Source organism: Pseudonaja textilis, chromosome 3, assembly GCF_049901715.1.
Source record: "Pseudonaja textilis isolate UNSWEBS1 chromosome 3, rPseTex1.2, whole genome shotgun sequence".
Lineage (NCBI taxonomy): Eukaryota > Metazoa > Chordata > Lepidosauria > Squamata > Elapidae > Pseudonaja > Pseudonaja textilis.
In genome coordinates, this window is record NC_141992.1 from 83,808,262 (window position 1) to 83,830,531 (window position 22,270).

General features: G+C 37.1%; 1 protein-coding gene across 3 annotated transcripts in view; it reads right to left on the reverse strand.

Annotated features, from left to right (window-relative positions):
• Nucleotides 1-22,270, reverse strand: part of COL11A1 (collagen type XI alpha 1 chain) — a 269,505-nt gene that overhangs the window by 16,652 nt on the left and 230,583 nt on the right. For all 3 annotated transcript variants that reach the window (XM_087930269.1, XM_087930270.1, XM_087930268.1), the window contains 8 exons: nucleotides 11,912-11,965; nucleotides 10,714-10,821; nucleotides 10,569-10,622; nucleotides 7,029-7,082; nucleotides 6,771-6,878; nucleotides 2,381-2,434; nucleotides 2,249-2,284; nucleotides 2,075-2,128 (listed from right to left, as the gene is read on the reverse strand). In XM_087930269.1, the coding sequence (XP_087786395.1) occupies nucleotides 2,075-2,128; nucleotides 2,249-2,284; nucleotides 2,381-2,434; nucleotides 6,771-6,878; nucleotides 7,029-7,082; nucleotides 10,569-10,622; nucleotides 10,714-10,821; nucleotides 11,912-11,965 (522 nt within the window). The remainder of the gene's footprint in view (nucleotides 1-2,074; nucleotides 2,129-2,248; nucleotides 2,285-2,380; nucleotides 2,435-6,770; nucleotides 6,879-7,028; nucleotides 7,083-10,568; nucleotides 10,623-10,713; nucleotides 10,822-11,911; nucleotides 11,966-22,270) is intronic.

Consider the following 22,270-nt stretch of genomic DNA (forward strand, 5'->3'; position numbering starts at 1 on the left):
TATATATTAATATAAAAGAGAAACATTTCTGTCACAGACAATCCCCTTGCTCCAATCTTTTCAGTAAGACATAGGTTCCCCATTTTGTGATTTTTTTCCCCTATAATAAGCACTACAAATTATAAAGGGAAGGGACCAACTTTAGCCAATTTTTGGCTATGTTTAAATTTTAACAGCTAGGAAATATGGAAATATACAAACTAGCTACATTCTCTGACTATCAAAGGCTTAGTCTGGCTAAGAGAAAGAAATATGGTATATAATCCAAGTGAGCCAAAGAAAACAAACCTACTTTTACTGGTTCCACCAAACCCAAATCAAATCCATTGCTTTTAGCATGGATAAAACAGGCAGAAAGATTTTTGGGGGTATTGCACAGTCACCATTTTGTGTCTGCATGTGTATTTCTTTAATTATTCTTGATTCCTGGTGAACTTTCTGGACTAGTCCTTACAGATTTATTGGCCAAATTTTCATTTTTTAAAAAAATGTAATTTTGCTAAAGACTATAATTATAATAATAAATATTAAAAATTAAAAGATAGTATAGAAAGAAACAGTAGAAAGTGCAGAAAAAGGAAAAAAGAAAGATAGAAAAGAAACAAAAGAATAAAAAAGAGAAAAAATATAAAGTGATTTCCAAGTTTCAAACATATAAACAGTGCTAGTAAGTCATCCCAATTCTTAAAATACAACAAATGAACTCTTCTTTCCATATCCCATCTCATATCTATAAACAAAACCATAAAGCATCATCATTTTGGGGTCAGCAAAAGTCCATTACCAGAAATAGCAACATATCTGCGTTAACCTGAATCAAATAAACCTGCTTTCTATTTCTTCCTTTTACTTCTAACAGTCTCCTTTAGTGCAAATAATGTTTCAGAACTTATTTTTCTTTATTCTTCCTTTTCACAAGAGTCCTCAAAACTTTAAGAAGCCTCTTTTGTAAATCCAGTATAGGAAAATTATCACTCTCTGGGTTTATTGTTTAATTATTAAGTTGCATCTTTCTTCAGTTCTGGTACAAAAGAGAACATTCTTAACTACTCATGTAGGTAGAAAGTTAATTACTCTCAACATTTTTGTTACATTCTTCTAGTATCTCCCGGATGGTAGAGGCTGCCTACCAATGCAATTTTTGCCCCTGGATTCATGCAAAACCATCATATTGTCAAATTGCTGATCTGTATGTTATTCAACGATAGATTAAGCAAAATAAGCACATGCGCAGAGCACCAAGGGAAGAGAGCACCATGCATTTTCCCCCATAGCTATTATGCCCTTCATTGCTACACTCAACTTCAGTCATTTTTTTGGATAATTACCTTAGTCTTCCTTGTCTCATTTTAAGTTGCATTGTCGAAAGCAAATCTTTTATTTGACTAAAATTTAAAAGTTTGGTTTGAAAGTGTCATCAGATATAACATTTGTTTTGTTTTTGTCTGATGATGGGAGAATTTTGCTTCCCTTGTGAACCACCAGTAGGTTTCTCTTTAAAGCATTGTAAAAATTACACAATGCATTATATTATTCCAATACAGTGATATTTATACAGTATTGATTAAAAATGATAAACACTCTAATGCTTAAATAGGTTAAGCCATTGAGAACACGATGAAATAAATATTATTTGTCTTAATTATTGTTTAAAATGTCACTGTTAATAAGTGTAAGGATATTGGGCTGTTTCATCAAGAAGTGAACATAACAAGAAAGATGTTCTTACAATAAAGCACTCACTGAGGTTGCGCTGAAGTATTTGTTGTACAATAAAGGCTTTGGTCTTAAGCTAATTAGCTAGAATACAACACCACTACTCAGCTGTGTAGGGCATCAGTTGGCCTTAATCTGGTTCTGATATTATTGTACATAATTAAAAATATCCACAGCATTGCTGGCTTTCTTAAAAATCTCCCTGCTTTAGCTTTCCTTGAAGATTATCAGGGGACAACCCCACACTGTTAAAAGTCAGGTGCTAACCTTCCTCTCATATTTTTAAAGGCTATGGCTTGCACTCAACATCTACAATAGCATATTCAATTTTGATCAAATCAAAAGCAGTCTTACTTACAGGAGGGCCGGGAGGGCCGGGTAAACCACCATCACCTTTCTGGCCACCAGGACCCTATGAAGGAGTAGAATAGTACAATTTTAATAAACCTTATAAATTGGAAAAGAATAGTGAGCCACACCAAGACCGAAAGGGGGGGAGGGGGATCAGGAGAATCTCTGTGGAGGAACTTACCGATGAACCTTTAGAACCTTTGGGGCCTTGAGGACCCTATAGAAAAAAGCATGACAGAGTCATACAAAATTATATTTGCAAAGGTGTCTATATAATGAACCAGAACAAGGTAAACTGAATATAGCTACTTACTGGTAAACCAGGAGGGCCCGGAGGACCAAGTGGGCCAGCTGGTCCAGGAATTCCCTAGAAAAAAGTATGTATTAAATCATTGCTGGTTATTACATTAAAAACACCATTACTGGGTGTGGAATTCTGGTAGTTGAGGTCCATCCATCTTAAATTTGCCAAGGTTAAGAACGAGATTTATTAGAATTAGAGTTAGAATTCTTTATTGGCCAAGTGTGATTAGACACACAAGGAATTTTTCTCCGGTGCATAAGCTGTCAGTGTATATACAACAACAGTGATAGATCAATTAAGAAACACTGTATTGTCTTTTCATTGGTAAGGCATATACAGATAATCTTTGACTTACCACCATTTGTTTAATGACTGTTTGAAATTACGACTCATTGAAAAAAGTGACATATAACCGGTTTTCACACTTATGACTACTGTAGCCTTCCCATGGTCACATGATGAAAATTCAGATGCTTGGCAACTGCCATGTATTTATGACAGTTCCACTGTCCCAGAGTCACTGATCACTATTTGTAACCTTCCCAACAGGCTTCCAACATGCAAAATCAATGGGGAAAGCCAGATTTGCATAACAACCACACGACTCACTTAACACCTGCCGTGATTCACTCACTTTTGTCGCCAAAAGGTTGTAAAATGGGGCAAAACTCATTTAACAACTGCCTTGTTTAGCAAATAAAATTTTGGGCTCAATTGCAATCATAAATGGAGGACTACCTGTAAATGTTTTTAACTCTTTTTTTCATTCGAAAGCAAAGAACATTTCAGTGGAAATCTCATAAGGTACGATATTCTCACTTTCATCTTAGATCAGAGGTGGGGCAAATATGGCCCCTTTATGACTTGTGGACTTCAACACCCAGAATTCCTGAGCCTGTATGGGGGGATGGCTGGCTCAGGAATTCTGGGAGTTGAAGTCCACAAGCCATAAAAGGGCTATAGTTGCCTTAGATACAAGGTACTGAAGGAGAGTGAGTATCCTGTCCTACAAATGAAATTCTATCTCTGGCAGTCTGCAATCTCCCTTGCATCTCTATGTGTCAAATAAATGTGAAAAGATAGAAAAACTCCTCCCTGGGTGCTTTTTTCAGATGAGCAAGCAGCAGCAGTTAGGGAGATATCGAAGTAATAGAGAAATGTGTAACAGAAAACCCAATTCTAAACCTCATCACCTCACAATAATTTATATCAAAACACCATGAAATGAACTTTAAAAGCATCCTGCAAATGATATAGAAAAAAACTAAGGTGCTTTCACAGGGGAAGAAAAATTGCCTGAAATTGGGGAACAGATGTTCAGTTCTTGATTTGTATTGATGTTGATATATAAAAGTGAAGAGATCTTACTCTGATAATTTCCATTTTACTACTGCACAGTAAAGTTTAAGAGAAAATGAGATCTCTGAAACTACCAGCCCAAGTCCATGGACTTTATTCATAGGTGGATTAAAACATTAATATTCTTATGCAACTATTATAAAGTTAATAATAGAAAGAGATTTCATTTTAATCCATAAATCTAATTATGGTGTCAAGGGGCACATTAATGCATAACAATAATGGAAAGCCAATGGAATTATATTGCCAGAACAAGTAGGACAAATAACTGGAAAAATAAAGAAAAAGATTACATTTAGATCAGGAATGCAATGAACGGTCATAAGCAAATTTCAGTAAAATTAAAACCGGCTCTCAATTACCAGAAAGTTTTTAGTTTTTGCTTACTGGAATGAAGCTAACACTAGCTGAAGTGCTTTGGGATTTCTGGAATTATTAATGTTTTAATTTCACCAAAAGTACATCTTCAAACACTATATACACTGGATTAGTCATCTCTGTATTGATTTTGCATTTGGGAAATATTTTTCTTTTTCGCTTTGCTGGTGTTTTCTTTATTTGCTTTTGTAATTTTTCTGTTTTTCTATAGTATTTTATAATAAATTTAATAAATGAACTTTTATAAATATATAGTTAAAGTATCAGTGAGAACTGGAAAGACCCAAGCCAAATTCACATAGTTTCCTTGTCCTACCACAAGGATGCTCCACTATAGAAATGACTATTTTCTTATCCTATCTCAAAAGACTACATGTGGGCAATATAGAGCATGTAATGTACATGAATGAAGTGGCCTGAAATGACACATTCAATGCACATAATGTCTCCAATTCATTCTACTAGTTTCTTATGAATTCATTCTGCCAGATTCTCCTCTGCCTGTTTTGGTCACTGAAGTTTTCTCCTGTCCTTCAGTTCCTCCATTGGATGCAGTCATACCCCAAGTTCCTATAGCTACTTTCTGGTTTTGTTAATGAACAATCGGTCTCTCTAAAGATGCAGACTGTCCTGTTCATGGCTTAATACATATAGCACTGTTTCTCATCAAAGGCCATGAACTGGATGTGTGGATATCCAGATCGGTAAAACTCCAATCCATTTTACTGTTTGCTTTTCATTGTTTGATCTCCCTCAGCTTTTAAATGAAAATGCCATGATGTCCTTTGTAGATGTTTCTAAAGGAAGCTTTTTTTTTTTAAAAAAAAGGTAAGCATTCTTTTAAAAACAAAGCAGCTCCTTTATTTGCAGTTTTGAGAAACACATAGAGGACTTCCAAATGAAGATGAGGTTAAGGAGTTGGGCACGATATGTTCCCATTATCACATGATATTATATTAAGAACCTTGTAACTGTGAATAATTTTGACATAACCATGAACAAATCAGAGGACAGAGAAATGCTATTTCAAGCCAGCATATGCTGCTTCAGAATCTACATAGCAGCCTTGCTTTTTGCTTGAAAAAGTCACCTTCACTTTCCAGTTCTGGAAAGTATTAATACTGGTATGCCAGTATTAATATTTTGAAAGTCAAAATAACTTTCCTGCTATGAAGACTAGGAGGGTTTGAGGATTTTTAGTGAATTTGCTAATATTTGTTACCAATTCACACTTCCTTATATAGAAGGAACTCAAACTGCTTCTCCAATTTTATTATAATTTATATGCATAGACTATATGTAGGACATACTTGCACTGTATTTTCTAAGGAAAACTATGGCAATTTTAGGGATGGAGTGGGATATGAACTTTGTGTCTTGAAAACATAACAAGGAAGCACTGATTGGCTGGAACTTTGTTATGTTCTGCCATTGGCCAGAAAGGCTTATGGTATGTAAAATTGAGTATCCCATTGGTCAAAGAGTTTCGATGGGCGGGACCTAGGAGGAGGGGCTTCTCAGCTGCTGCTTCCCACCCTATGGAACATCTTACCTCCAGAGGCAAAGTGAATCTCACTCTTCCAGTTTTCTGGAAAAGTGTTAAGACTCAATTTTGCTTATTAGCATGCAGCTCTAAAAGTGTGGTGCAGCCTGGAGATGTCTGGTAGCCTGAGGACACTCCTGCTGCTTTGTTAACCTCTTAGCTTTTGAATTTTAACCTGATTTATTTTTACTTGTATGTTTTGACCTGTTTTAACTCTGCTTTTAAAGCTATTCTTTGATTTATGTACTTATTTGGTTTTATTATGCTGTTACAAACTGCTCCTAATCACATATGTAGAAATGTAATAAATAAATAAATGTCTAAACAGATCTGCAAATGGTCAAAATAGCCCAGATTAATTTTAGCACATTTTATATAGATTGAGAGGTGTTGGCGACAGAAGAAATAGTTATTTGAAATGGATCACATACTTTTTTTTGGGAGGGGGGGGGGTTTCAATTTTCCAAAAGAAAATTGGAAGTCACAAGCAGGTTGTTTAAGAAAAACTCAGCAAATTCGATGTTATCCATTACAATGTGCCTATGTTGGCACAGAGTTTGCTTTAATGGATCTTGCAGGTCTGTTCATTGATAAGTTTGTTTTTACTTCTAGTGCAAGGGTCTTCAAACTTGCAAGTGTACGACTTGTGGACTTCAACTCCCAGAATTCCTGAGCTAACATGATTGGAGGAGGAATTCTGGGAGTTGAAGTCCAGAAATCTTAAAGCTGTCAAGTTTGAAGACATCTGCCCTAGTGTGATCAGAAATTTTATTACCAAAACTCTCTTCATTGGGCATTCCCATTTGTTTAAGTGTACAAAGCTTCCTGTTGATGGATGGAGTAAGTTGTCCATTTTTCCAATTACTTTTTGATCCTTGGCGCTCTCTTTAATTTCTAAAAATCTGCTCTGCAGAACTTGGACTCTGAAACAGGGAGGAATTCTTCCATTCATGCAAAAGTAAGCCTGAAGCCAATCTAGAATTATCTGACATGGGTGTAAAATAGCCAATTTACTAATGTTAAAGGCTGTGCAACAAGCTACTAACTTGGAGATAGCCTAAACAGTTCTAGAAGTAAAAGGTAAAGAAAAAGATTTATCTGTGTGCAGTTTGTACTAACCGCATCTCCTTTTGATCCCGTAGATCCCTGTGTACCAGGCAGACCCCTGTCTCCCTTTTCTCCTTGTTCTCCTGGAGGTCCAATCAATCCAATCAATCCAGGATGTCCCTATAAGTAGATATAACAAAAATCTGACTTGCAGTCAAATCATACAGCAGAAAGAATAGCATCCAGGGAAGTGATAATTATTATTTTTAGGCAATGATCTATGGAATAAGTATTGCATGAGCTCTATACTAAAGATATATTTCCATGTACCTTTTCTCCTTTCGAACCAGGATCTCCTTTCAATCCTGGCAAGCCGGGTGGACCCTACAGATATTAAGAAAAATAACATGAAATAAAGATGCTGGTTATTTCTGAATCAAGTTCATCAAAGGTTCTGCATTTTCAGATGTAATCCCATCTCACAGCATTCAATGGCCAATGTCATCCAGAGTGCTACAAGGCACACAATAACCTTTAACAATATGCTCGTACAAGGAATTTATCTGAGTAATTCACTGGGCTAATGGCTGTGGTTTTTATCCTGCTTTACCTGACATTTATTGTTCCCTTTGTCATACTGAGCAGGCTTAAGAAGGTTACTTTTTTTTCAGTTCAGGCTGCTTTCCAGTTGGCTTCAGTCTGCAAAACTGTATGGAAACACAATCTGGCTGGAAATGGGTTTTATTAATTAATGTAATAATTATATCATTCTGATGTCCACTTTTTTTTCCGGGGAGCTTAAAGTCACAAATGAGCTCCATGTTACAGGAAAAAGCAGCTATAAGAAGGTTATAACTAACGATCTGTGGTGGCGCAATGTGCTTAGAATGCAATATTGCAGGCTTAACTCATTGTTTGCTGTCAGGAGTTCGATTCTGATCTGCTCAGGGTTGACACAGCCTTCCATCCTTCCGAGGTCAGTTAAATGAGGACCCAGATTGTTGGGAAAAATATGCTGACTCTTAAACAGCTTACAGAGAGCTGTAAAGCGGTATGTAAGTCTAAGTGCTATTGCTATTGCTTTGATTTCATTGTTGGCCATTTGTCCTAAGCATCTTTTCTTCCATTTGAAGTCTTTCAAAATTATTTGTCCGAGAACAGTGAGCTTCCTTATTATTAGAGTAATAGCAAAGTATATCATCTGCAACTATGACGTTTAGAAGAAACCCTATAATTTTTTTTTAAATTTAGTGCAATATATTTTTCTCTCTCTGACCTAAACAAAGCTGTTAGTCACATATATAACTCAATCCATTACAGGGTCTGGCCATGCTTATTGCTGGAATACAGTTGTTCAGTTTCAAGCTGAGAAAACGAGGTTTTTGAAAAATTATCCACTCCCAGGTTAGAGATAAATGAAAGAAAATGTGTTATAATAATTCTTTTGCAATAGTTAAAAAGAAAATGCACATATTTATTTTAGAATGCCAGCCCAATGTTACAGGGAGGGCAATTACAAGAGAAGGATGAAAATGGGAGCTAATATGAGGAACCTATAAATAACTAAAGGCTAATTTTTCATGTCATGCAACCTCAGTTATTTTCAAACATATAGAAAGGATATCAACTTTGTTATTTATAAAGAATAATATCAAAATATTCTAAACAGGTTTAGCAAAATAAAGCATCCATTTAGGGACTTATATCAAGCTGGAACTGAATTATTGCAACTAAATCTGAAAGAAGCAAGCATAGGACTGCAATATAAATCTCCCTTAATGCAAGTGATAAGATTCACTTATGAGTAAGTAGGCATCAGAATATGGTATTAATTATTCATTGAACAGCTGCTTGCAGTGATGAGAAGGCTGTCAATGGTAGGGTAGGGAATAAAATATCTCAGGTTGTAATCCTTTACACACTTACACGTGAAGCCCAAAAGAACTTAATAGGATATCATTAGGAGTAACTGTGTTAGGAATACACAGGTAATTCCAACTATTACTAACTCTTAACATTTCTTCTTTTAGGTAGCAGTAGATGCAAATGTTCAAGGCAAATGTATAGTTCAAGAAGATTACACATATATTCTCACCTATGACACATTTGATATTCCTGCTTTACCTAAGGCTTTGTTCATAAATGGAATATACTGGATATAAACTGAGGTTAACAACTACAGCAGCATATAGAACTTTAGGTAGGAATCAGTGAGTTAAAAGGCTAGATGTCTAATTATTAACATTACTTTTTTATTCTAGTCAAACAAGGTTTGCAACGTTACTTCCAAAGACAGTTATAATTAGTAACATCTGAATTTGACATTTGATTTAAAACCAGAAGTGTAAGAAGAACTAGGAGCACAAATGACTCCACGGTAATATGGATGAATTTTTGATGCCTCTGCTTTCTACTTCTGCTACTCAAGAATAAATCACAGATGATCAGTCTTAAAAGATATTGACTAGGACTTTGAAAGCAAGTTATACTAGATGCTAAAAGAAACATGAACACTATTCTTGTTATATATGTTCAAAGCTTTTCAGGTAGTTATAATGCAGTACGGCAATGTCATTCTGTCATATGTTGATGTATAGAGAGTAATGAAGAGTATAGCATAACTTCAATCTGACAAGTCTTTTAAAGGTTAATATCTTTGGATCCATGGCAAGCAAAAAGATGAAATCTACCATGTTTCTCCAACAAAACCACTCCCAAATAGGAAGACCCAGCATGTTTTCTAGGCATAAAATGAAATTAAGCCCCTCCCCCCAAATTTAGGCCTAGTTTAAAACATGTGAAATTGGGGGGGCAAGGTGGGGTGGAACTTGCCATTAGGAGTGCCCCACGGGCAGCTACGCCTTACCATCAGCCGCTCCTAACACCATGGTGGAGCACAGAGGGCTCCCTTACCCCTCCCTTACCCGGGTCAGCAGGCAGTGGATGTCTGGCAGCGTTTCAGCTGCTTCTCAGGCCTCCGTAGCTTTCATGGTTCCCACCAGTGGTGGCGCCTCTCTCGCCAGCACCATCTCCAACAACAGCGTCTGAGTCAATCCTGCTTTTCCCCCGTCCCCGTAACAACAGGAAAAAAAAGTTTTTGAGGTACCTGGGAGCATCGCGTGCTGCATTTTGGTTTAATCCCGAGCGGCTGGGTGGGCGTGAGAAGAGCCAAGTGAGCATCTCTGCTGCTGCTACCCTTGGTGCTCCAGCCTCAGGCTCTGCAAGTTTGCAAAAGTCCCGGTGCAGCAGCCCGTTCCTGCATTCCAAGCACCCAAGCTGAGCTGCAGCTGTCCCTCTCTCGCCAGCACTGTCTCCAAGAACAGCAGCAGCAGCGGCGGGAACCATGGAAACGTTTCAGCCACTTCTCAGGTGGGGGAGCCTCCTCCGTAACTTCTACGGTTCCTGCTGCTACTACTGCTGTTATTGGAGACGGCGCTGGCGAGAGAGGGACAGTTGCAGCTTGGCCTGGGTGCTTGGAATGCACCGGGACTTTTGCAAACTTGCAGAGCCCGAGGCTGGAGCAACAAGGGTAGCAGCAGCAGAGACACTCACTCAGCTCTTCTCATGCCCACCCAGCCACTCGGGATTAAACCAAAATGCAGTGCGCGGCACTCCCAGGTACCTCAAAATCTTTTTTTTCCTGTTGTTACAGGGATGGGGGAAAAGCGGGAGAGACTCAGAAGCTGTTGTTGGAGACGGTGCTAGTGCGCGGAGGGAGAGAGAAATTAATTCACTCCTGAAAAGATGTCCTAACCTTTTTTTCGGGGCTCAAAAAAAAATAAGGCCCGGCCTTATTTTGTGAGAAACACGGTAGCAGAAAAATAATTTTATCCTATGTTTTAAGACAGTTTCACACACAAAAATACTTACCATGGGACCTGGTGGGCCATCTTGACCAGGTACTCCAGGTAAACCTTGTTCTCCCTGCAAGAAGATATAAACCCAGCTTAATTTGGAAGAGCACATTATGAAAACCTGAACCAAGGGGGAAAAATGGTATGGTTGATGTACTCACCACAGGGCCAGGAATACCCCTAAGTCCTTCTGGGCCAGATTTTCCTGCAGGACCTTGAGGACCAACTGGGCCAGTTTTTCCCGGAGCACCCTCTGATCCAGCCTCACCCTATTACATAAATATCAGCGTGAATATTCATATACTGTTGAACTGAATTATTTACAGATAAAGACAAAGCAAGCTGATAAGAATTCCACAGCCAGTACAAGAAATAATCCTTTACCTGAGCAAAAGACAAGAAAAGTAGCCATCGTCTTAGTCTACTTTAAACTCATTTTGTTTGTGCAGATGGATCAAAAGAAGAAAATTATGAACCTAAACTACTTGCTTCCATTTACAATGACACTTTTTTTCTTATATTAATATTCCGGTGTTCCTACAGATTTCTATTTGTTTAGACCATGCTGCTTCCTTTTCTTCTGAAATGTCTAAAGATTTGGACTGAAATAATATTCACTCATTTTTGGCTAACAGAATTTAATGCAAAAAAGAAGAAATGGCAATTAGAGTAAAGATACAACCGTGACAGGCTACCATTTGGATAAACAGACTATTAACCAGAGACAGTCTAGTAGAATAATGAGCCTCTCAGTTGATAGCTGCTAGGACTGAAAAGCTCTTGGGATCTGATTCCAAAAAGGTGTTTTGGAGAGCATGATAGAACATTACCTGCAGCTCCTTAACAAGCACCTTTTCCTAGGATTGTGTGGCTGCAGTGTGCAGTCACAACATGATTCTGAGAAAAGGCATTATTTAAAATTGAGACAGGTGCTGCTTTCTTCTTCTACATGCTTTAAAACACCTGGCATTTTGGAACTGAAGCATTTACAGTCCTAATAGGTAGTGTCTTATCTTGTCATAAAAGCTTCCCCACTTCTGGACAAATCAATCACTGATCTTTTGCTCTTGATTTATGATTCATTCCTTCATTTGTTTGTTCTGGTTTGAGGTTGCCCAGCTTGCAAGACTCTGGGAGGTTCACATTAAAAACAAGAAATGATAAAACAGTAAGAATAAAGATCATGTGCCATCCAGAAGAAGTAAAGTAATGTTTATAGGGACTCCCATCATCCTAGCCCAAGGCTTGGAAGAAACAGCCAAACTTTCAATGACTTTTTGAGTATTATAAAGGAGGAAATCATATGAATGTGTACATGGGACGGAAGAAAGGTGTTCGTCTTATACTTAAAATATTTACCTTTGCTCCTTTTTCACCTTGTCTTCCTTCTGCGCCAGCTGCTCCAGGAGGCCCCTGTCATAAAAGAAAAAAAAACTCTATTAAGTATAATGAGATGAATTAGAATCAGACTTAATTCCTACTTCATGTAAAGATACATCTCTCCCATAGAAATCTTCACAGGGAATGTTCTTCTGGAGGAGCAGAAAAAACTTTTGCAGATTTTGATCCACTATAGCCCTTGATTCTCTTGAAAATCTCATCCAAAGTTAGAGAATCTCTAGAGTAGGGATGGAGAATATTTCCAGCCAGAGGTCTCATTTTTTCCCTCTCTGATAACTACAAATAATATGACTAATGAGATCAGAAATGGCAGGGTTCCATTTTTCAACAGTTCCTATTTTGTTTAGCATTCTATGCTTGTCTAATGACTTGGGATTTGTTAGTAAAAGTCTACTCTTTCGGAGAGTTAAATGAAGACTAGTGTTTTAAGCTTCTCCATTTGGGCATCTGTTTTAATCCTTAAAATCACTAACTGAAACTCTTAAAATTGTAAAGAAACGTTGTTGCCATCCACTCCATGATTGTGTTGGAAGCCACAAAAGGATCTTAGAGAGCTAAATAAAGACTTGCAGACTGAGCTCCTCCAAGATGGCTGCTGAATAACAAAGGAGCTGTTTCTCTCTTGCCGATGATCTGCTGATTTTGCTGCCTAAGCTGCCTTTCTGGAAGTGCTACTCCCTGCATTTGAATGGGGGCACTTAGAAATGACCCAAGATGACTTTTGAATGGTTATGGACACATTTGGGAAGGGGAGTCTTGAAGATCCCAGTTCCCTTTGGGAGTGATCAGAAATGCCAGCATTTTGGGTTTTCTTAAGTATACCTAGCTCTTCATTTCACTTTTTGAAATTTTTCCTTTTTAACTTTTGAAAGTAGACCAACTGGCTAAATTCTGATCTATTTCAATCCCCTGCTAGACTTTAGCTGTTCTCTTTTGTCCTTTTTCCTTTGACTTATCCTGTGTTTCTAAATAATAAATAAATAAATATCTGGATTTTTGTAGCACTGCTCTGGTAGCTCTAGTACACGGGTGTCAAAACTCACAACCCGCAGGCTGATGCGTCACCTGCTGGCCATGTCCATGCCTGGTTTAGCAAAGGGGGGAAAAGTCACGTCACATGATGCCACCATGACAAGGTGTGTTTGATACACCTGCTCTAGTAGATGGACAGTGGTAGAAGATGTGGTCACCTGTGTGTGAAGTGGTGGTGAGAGCAGAGAAGCAGAGAAACCTCTGTAACGGATAGATCTTTCATTATTGCAACATAAGTTTAATTCTAGAAAAGCATATCTAGCTTTTGTGGAAGGGAAATAGAAAAGGTAGCCCTAGGTTGTGTGCTAAACAGCCTAGCTGGATGTATTCCTGGACAACTGACCATTCTTCGCAGAATGTTCAGAAAAGAAAAGTTGACGAAGTATCACTGAGTGAAAGAGAAAATATCCATTAATTTATCTGAATGTAAAATATGCACAATTGCCACCCCAGCAAACAAAGGCAGGCATTTTCACATGAGGAAAATGATGATCTATTTTTGTCAATACGCTGTTGGCAAGATGTTTCTGTTTCTGCTGAGCTTGATGAGATTTTAGAGTCTTTAAAAAGCCACTTCTGTAAGATGCATGAATGCAAGCTAGAACAGTTCTGGTTCCTACTAAAGTTTAAAAGATAGCTTTATCTCATTCTTTGTATGACATCTAGCAGAACTGACAGGTCTAGTATTACAAGTCAGTAAATCATGTTTTAATGCTTAGCTTGGGTGTGTGTGTGTGTGTGTGTGTGTGTGTGTGTGTGTGTGTGTGTATTATATGGACCATATCTCCTAGTAGAGAAGTATTCAAAAGTAGAGTTCTGGGAAAAACGGTAGAGGGAACAAAATGTTCACACAGCCCATGTCAAATATTAATAATATAATGTGAGAACTGAAGCCTGAAACATGTTAAAAAGGGACTCTCGGTTTTTGTCCAGATGAGAAATTGGAAATGGTTGTGACTCTTTGTTACAGGTTCAACAGTAATATGAAATAAATGTACATAATCCAGATCCTCGAGACATTTAAGTGTGTTCCCATTTGCATTTTACACTGAAGGATGATACGTGTTTGCTTGTAGCCCACCTTCATTATTTTTACAAATAAGTCAAGCTGGTAAACATATCCAACACATCTTCCTTCTCCTACTTTCCCCACAAAAGCACTCCTGTGAGGTAAGTTGGGCTGAGAGAGTGACTGCCCAAGGTCACCCAGCCTGCTTTCATGGCATTGACTAAAGCAGGACTAGAACTCACAATCTCCTGCTTTCTAGCCAGGTGCCTTAATCACTAGGCCCAAATGACACATGCTTGACAATAAAATCATTCCCCTCACCAACACCACATATATTTCTATTTTGGAACTTAAACTTTATAATGGATAGTCAGTATAATTTAGGCTAAGCTTAACAAACTTTTAAAACACCCACTATCATTTGTAAGACCATTCTGTACAAAAATAGATTAATAAAAGCACATAAAAGAACATAAAACCAAAAGAAAAAAAGAAAATAGAAAAAAGGAGCAACATATATCACATGTGTATCAACAAACTATAAACTCACAAAGTACTATGTTTTCAGTTGCATTTGTGGTGACAACCCTAAGTTTACCGTGAATTGTATAAGAAGAGATTGTATTACAAGAGCACTGGTAAGTTATTTTACTACATGAGACACACTTAAAGAAGCTTTGAAATGGTTAGGGCAAATGATCTAGGGGACAGGAGAAACAATACAAAACTTTATAATAAGTATAAATGTACTTCTTGCATAATCTAGGAATGCAGCTGCAACATCAATTAGCAGTGCTTAGGAACACTGTGATCGCTAAATTATAAATACAATGAATCATGATTGCCAAAACAAAGGGGAGGGGCTATATTCATTATCAAACAATACCAATTCTGCACCGAATGCAAAGTTGGTAAATGAACGGCTCTTGTTAACCCTCATCAGTTGCCAGCATTGCACAGATGGAGCTTCTGAAAAAGAAAGATGGCTAATTGTTATTTATCTGTCTTTGCTATGCTTAGATTTTGTAGTATGGAGGAAAATTTTAAGTAGCACAAAATACCTCAGCAATGAGAACATGGAATTAATCTCTTTCTCTCCCCTACCAAGTCTCCAAACTATGATCAAATTGTACTGAAATTCAATGAATAAGCCTGGATAAGATACTCTTTTTCAGTTTGCCTATATCACAGAATACTTATAAAGATACCATGGGGGAAAACCACTATTGTTGGAAGAAGGGTGAGAGAAAAATATTAAAGTTGTAATCAGTAGAATTACTCATTAAGATGACTTGTGCATAAAAACAATGCCCACAGAACCAAGACTGGGAAATCATTTGTTGAGGGAGTTGGCAAAGATGTATATCACACATGTGGGTAGGATAAGATTTGCTGGGTTTTCCCCCATGTTCTGTTTAGAGTGAAGAATTTTATATTAGAAATTTACACTACAGTTGCATAATTTCCAGCTCAAAATGGAGGGAAATTGTACCACTGTTTTTTGGCAATTGGAAGAGATCCACAAAAGAGAATTTAAGGATTACTTGTGATCTTGAGGCAGTTTCACAGATTACATTGATTCCTCTCTAATCTTGTATGGTAGATTGTGATCATGTTTGTTATTTGCATCAGAAGATTTTTTTTTCCAGTTATTTTGCTATGTTATCATACAAATCCAGATGCATACAACAAAGCCTACAGGAAACATTTTATAATGCAAAGGCTTACTTACATATATGGGCTTCCTTTTGGGATTAACACATTTGTTCCATGAATTTATGATGTTATTTGACATGTTGATACGAAACCATTTATCAAACACATGTTGATAAATAGAAAAGTTGATACAGTGGATGGAGGCAACTTTTTCATGGTGCCCGCTCTATGTTAATATCGTAAAATAGTTTATCTCCATCTCATTCCTCAGCTTGAAGGCTTCTCTTGAAAACTTGTTCAAATGCTATTCAGAGTCATCTGTCAGCTGACTGAGAATATGCTTGTTTAAGAAAAAAAAGTGCCATTTATTGTGCCATTTATTATTTATAAGTGCATAAACATGATATGGTTATTTGTAAGGCTGAGAATACTCAGCAACTGTTTGCCATAATATTAGGTTTTTCTCTGTTATATTTTCAAGAAGACTAAAAGAGCTATTCTTCAATTTACAAGTCAGAGATATCTAGCTGAGGTTGCAGAATGGAATAAACCAAACCCAGGATAAATCACTGATAAGATTTTTCTCACTCTCCAGATGTGACGCTTTTTTAATATTATATCTGAAATGTATAAAATTTACTGGATCAAGAGACAAATATTTAATATAGGATGGTCTGTTTTGTACAGAATCAAAATCCATTTTGATAGACCACTAATTCTCTTGAATCCTGTACTGTATTCCCAAAAGCCTGAAATTCCTTGAAAATGTAACCTGGTTTTTTTCCAATAAGACAGGTAGTCCTTGACTTACAACCGTTCATTTAGGGACTATTCAAAGTTACAGTGGAACTGAAAAAAGTCACTTATGACCATTTTTCAGACTTGACCATTGCAGCATCCCTAATGGTCACGTGATCAAAATTCAGAAGCTTTGTCAACTGACTCATATTTATGATGGTTGCAGTGTCCCAGTGTCATGTGATCCACTTTTTGCAACCTTCCAATAAGCAAAGTCAATGGGGAAGCAGATTCACTTAACAATCATGTTACAAACTTCATAACTGAAATGATTTGCTTAACATCTGTGGCAGAAAGGTCATAAAATGGGGCAAAAATTCGCTTAATTGTCTCGATTAGCTACAGAAATTTTGGTCTGCGTTGTAGTTGTAAGTCGAGGATTACCTTTAATAGCAGTCTTCATCTTTTGGCAAAAGAAGTATCAGGACCAAGTAGAGAATAACTTATACCCATGATGGCAAACCTTTTCCATGTTAAGTGCCCAAAGTATGCACGCGTGTGCACACACACTCGGGTGCCTGCACCCATGATGCAATGCGCACATGACTCCCCTACCCCCTGCGCATGTACGTGCGGCCCCCTGCATTCGCACTGCACGCCCCTGCACACACATGCATCTCCCCCGCGCATGCATGGCAGATACCCGTCAATCAGCTGGCTGGTGGGGGGGCGCACGCACATGCACAGTGGGGGTCTTCCAGGCAACCTCTCATGTGCCGGCAGAAGTGGCTCTGTGTGTCACGTCCGGCACGCGTGCCATCGGTTCACCATCATGGACGTATACTGAAACAAATTCTTATCTTAAGAAGGAAAGAACTAAATTCCTATGTGTTTATCTCAAATATTGTAAATGAAATAAGTATATACACATATTGCAAGAATTAGAGAGGAAGTTGGGTGTTGAATATGAAAAAAGCTCATTGAAGATAAAGATTGACTAGGTTTTGAAACCATCCAACTATCTGCTTTCTAACTTCTCTTTAGCAGTTTACCTTTTTGGAAGGCTGTTCAAAGCTGTAATTATTGCTACCAAAGTATTGCAAAAAGTGGCAGTTTGCATTGGACTTTCCCAGACTGCTGGCTCCAGATATATTGGACCGACAAGACTCAGAATTCCTCAACAGGGATAGCCAAAATGTGGGAGTTACAGACCCAACAAATATAGATGGGCAGAGGAAAAGCATCTCTATGCTGCTATTTATCTGGATGATGGACTGCATGATTACATGGTCACTCCCAGAAGAGATGCAAAGAAGGATTCATTCCTGAATTGAGAAAATGCTGTTGTAAGAAGAAAAAGCCAAGGCTTACACATTTTCAAACATAATCAATATCTTTCCTTGATTTTCCTAGCAAGACAAATGAAGCTATGTTTGGGGTTTTATTAAAATAATATTTATTACTAAGAGTGGTTAAAATTGTAGATTAAAATACTATGTCAGGATTCCAGCATAGGAATGTTTTTCGAGTTGTCATACTAATTATTATTAAACACTTAATATATATTTATTAATAAATTTGGCAGTCAATATCAGGATTTGTATTATTTTATATTATTAATGGTTCTTCTTTTTGTCCTGTTCATAAAGTATCATGCTTTAGGAAATAATTTGAAAATGTAACAAGTAAAGCACCACCATCAGTTGCTGATAACTGATAACTGATAACTATAAGGAACAGGCAGTTTTGTGCCTAGGCAGTTTCGATACCTAGGCAGTTTTGAATAGATTTCTGACTTTGATTAGTGTTTTGCAAGTCTAGATCCTGTTGTTTGTATAACTCTGTTTTGCAAATTAACATTTTATATGAAGTCAAACCATTGTGACTTATTGAACATGATTAAAGAAACCATGGCTCAGCATGAGAGGATGAACAATGTCAGTGACTTGCTAAGATCCTGCATTAAACTCATAATCACTTGGGAAATTATGATTGTGTAACATTTCTCAATCTAGGCTTAGATACAGAACTGTCTTTCTTGTACTAAATGAGAAGTTTCAGAAAGGTAGAGTAAAGCACAGGCATAACCTCTCACACACATTTTTTCCCTTTTTCTGGAACATTAGTGCAAAACAGATTTCCTTATACAGCATTGAGCATATCGCTTATAGATATAATCTAAAAACCACAACAAATTAATTTACCAGGTAATTTGAACGTGGGTCTATGCAAAAAAAAAACTATTTCTGGATTTTAAAACAAAACATTAAAAGCCAAGAAGTGATGCAAGACATGTATTATTCATTGCACTTTTCCTATCTCTGCATTTTGTTTTTACCAAACATAATTGCATGCATCAGAGATCTGTTTATGGTAAAAATGTTACCAATTTCTAGAATAAGCCTGCAAGAGCTGTGATTTCTAAGAACATTTTCATTTAAATCAAGAACTACTTTTACCCTTTGGCAACCTTTCAAGAACACACTGCGAAGGGTTATAAAACATTTGCCCATTTACAGAGCATTAGCCTTTGCTCTTCTTAGCTTTCTCCTTAGACAGGACTACCCATGTAAAAGCCTAGGATACAATTCCCTTTCCAGTCAGCAAAAAAAAATAAAGTGAATTAGAAGCACAACTGCTTCTTAGAACCAATAGTACTATGTAAATCAGGCATTGCTTGGTCAATTCCAAGAAGCCTTAAACAGTCACATAATTTGGACTCAAAGAACCCCTTTCCTATTCTCTTCTAGCTTCCCCTCAACTTACATGACCTCAGGCTGGCCCAAAGGCCAGTTTGAATAAAGTTCCTATTACAGATGGTCCTTGACTTATGGCAATTTGTTTAATAGTTCAACTTAAGTCATGACAGTGCAAAAAAAAAAGTGACCTATGACCATTCCTAGCAGTTAGGACTATGGTAGGATCTCTGAGTAGCAATTCAAGAATTTGGCAATTTGCAGGTATATATAATTTGGCAATTTGCAGGTATATATCAGTTGCAGCATCCTGGGGTCATGTGATTGCCATTTGTGATCTTCCCAGGAGGTTTCCAACAGGCAAAGATAATGAGGGAAGCCCAATTCACTCAATGACTGCATGATTCACTTAACAACTGCAGTATGAAAGGTTGTAAAATTAGGCATGACTCTCCTTAACAAATGAATTGCTTAGCAACAGAAGTTCTGGTCCCTCTTGTGGTCATAAGTTGAAGAATACTTCTAATTAAATTAGTGGCTGGAAAAGATGAATACATACATGTGTCTCTCACTCTTTTTTTCTCTCTCTCCCTCTCCATCCATCCATTTTGCTATTCCCTTCTGGAATTATAAAAAACCTTACCTAGGAGTACAGGGCAGACATATATTGTTCAGAATTACATATACAATATGCTGCTCCTAGATATACAGATGTTGTTAGAGTTGAATTTGAATGTTTTTCTCCAGGTGGATAATTAGAGAACATAGAAAAATAGAAATGAATACCAGTTCACATTTGTTTTCCTCTTTTTAAAAGTGAAATGGCTAAGGAACTCCTTCCTTCCTTCCTTCCCTCCTTCCAAAATATAGTAATCTCTTTATTGGTAATTTTGCCCTGAGAATATCATCCGTGCTTTTGATACTGCATTGCATCTCAATTGTTCTCCAAGAACAGTTCAAAATATCAGTCTCACCTATAAAGTCCTATCTGATATGGCATTTGGAATCTACAGAGCCTCATTCTGCAATCATATCTAACTTTCTGATATATATATATATGTGTGTGTGTGTGTCCTGGGTGAAGTTGTTAACTGCACCCAGCTTTGATAAAGTGAGTGGAGTTGCAGCATATAAATGCTACTTCTTAGTAACAGCTACCACAATTTAAATAGTCCCCTGATTGAAATCAGGCTAGCTTCCATCCTGATTTCATTTAGAATGGTATTCTAAAATAGTATTCAAAATGGTGTTCAAAATTGAGCTCTTTTGAAAACAATTTATGTGTTGGCAGGATGCCATCTAGGTTGAATGTATCATTGAGGTATATTTTGCTAGGCTTTGACTGTACCTTAATTTTTACATTTGTTTTACTGTAGATGTTTTGTGATATTTATGTAAGATGATTCTCTGACTCTGAGAAAGAAGGGAAAGTTTGCAAAACATGGCAGACAAGGAACACATGGACATTTCGCCTTACTTCTTAAGAGAGGTATCAGTCCATCTATTAGGGAATTTATGAGACAGAAGACCAGTCAGCTCATAGGGGGTCTTAAAACATTTGGTAATAAATGAGGAAATGGAGCATATTTATCTAGTTTCCAAGTTTTTGTAACTTTATCACTTTTTTCTGGCATTAATGAATCTTGCACTGCTGTAGGAGCTTGACCGTGTCTTTTTTTAAAATTACAATGGATTTTAAAATTTATTTTTAATCTATTCATAGTGTGGATGTTTTATCCACCAACCACTGAAAGTTCGATGAGATTTGGGTATTCAATGTTCTTGGTCAACACACACAGTGTCTGACCAAGTATTTTGTAATGGCTGCAATTGGGGCAATCCCATGCCACTGACAAACAATTATGAGTGTTGAGGATTACTTGGAAGCAGTAACTGTGGCTTAACTGAAAGTGCCTAAAATTCAATTAGCTTACTTGGCTTCTAAATGTGGAATGGGAGATGAAGGCATTGGATGGGTTTTTACTGACAATGAAAAAGTTACTGGAATTGAGAAAGCATCGCTAAGTATTGCAAAACTCTTTTGCTCACTGGCTCAAGAGATCCCCTGACCTTAATCCCAAATGCCCCACCAAAAAAAGAGAGAAAGAAACAGCTTCCTAATGTCTTTAAAAAGAACAAGTAAATGTGGCATACTTCCTTTTATAGTCTTGGACTTGGATCTAACAAAAACATATTGGAAAAGAAATGCTTTGCCTTAACAGTAGCAAACTTAGTCATTGTTGAATCTTCAAGTGAGTCTTATTCCAATTCCTGCTGAAAAAGACTACTAAAGCCACTGTAATTGTTTCCAGAATTATAAATGTTCAGTAAATTGGTGCAACAAATAGATTATTGTGTAAAATAGATAAAACTAATTAAGCATGTCAGTTCACTCAAGCCTATTATATAGAATGGTTTATCTCATTTTGCTAAATAGATTACAGCTTACATTTAGTGCTGCTGTATGTTTCTTAAAAAAACTGTTAAAAATCAGCTAATTGCCTGACAAATAAGGCTTAGATGTTCACATGCCTGCAGAGATTATTCAGGATGTGTATCTATTATTCTTCAAAAGGACTACTGATAGTAGGATAATTGCAGGCCTATCAACTTTTAGGGTGTTCTTGAAACATTATTTTCTGAAGACATTACTTTTTATTTGGCACTAAACTTTAATTCATCTTATATCATGAGCTCACTTTAGGATAAATTCCATTTAAAACAATGCATTGTAAATCAATGTTGTCCAAACTGCACAATCATGTGTAGGGGAATACTTCCTTTTCCTTTCAGAATTCTCCAAGCTGAACTGATTAAATTGTACCTCGTTATACACAAAATGGTTTAAAGGGACAACCTCCTTTCTCCTGTTAATTTCCAAACATCTCAAAATCTTGGGATTATGTATGTATGTATGCATGCATGCATGCATGCATACATACATACATACATGTTCTTTCTGAGCTTTGTTTGGGTATTTTCCCACGTCATTGTAGTTGTACAGAAGCCTGATGATGGTAGATGAGATTCTGCCGAAACATTGCTACAACTTTAAAAGCACAACTACAATGACCTGGGAAAATACCCGAACAAAGCTGAATGCCATACATGTAAGTACCTGCGAAAACTTAAGAAAATATATATAAATAGGGTACAGGTATGTAGGTCTAGGTGTGTTCGGGTCTT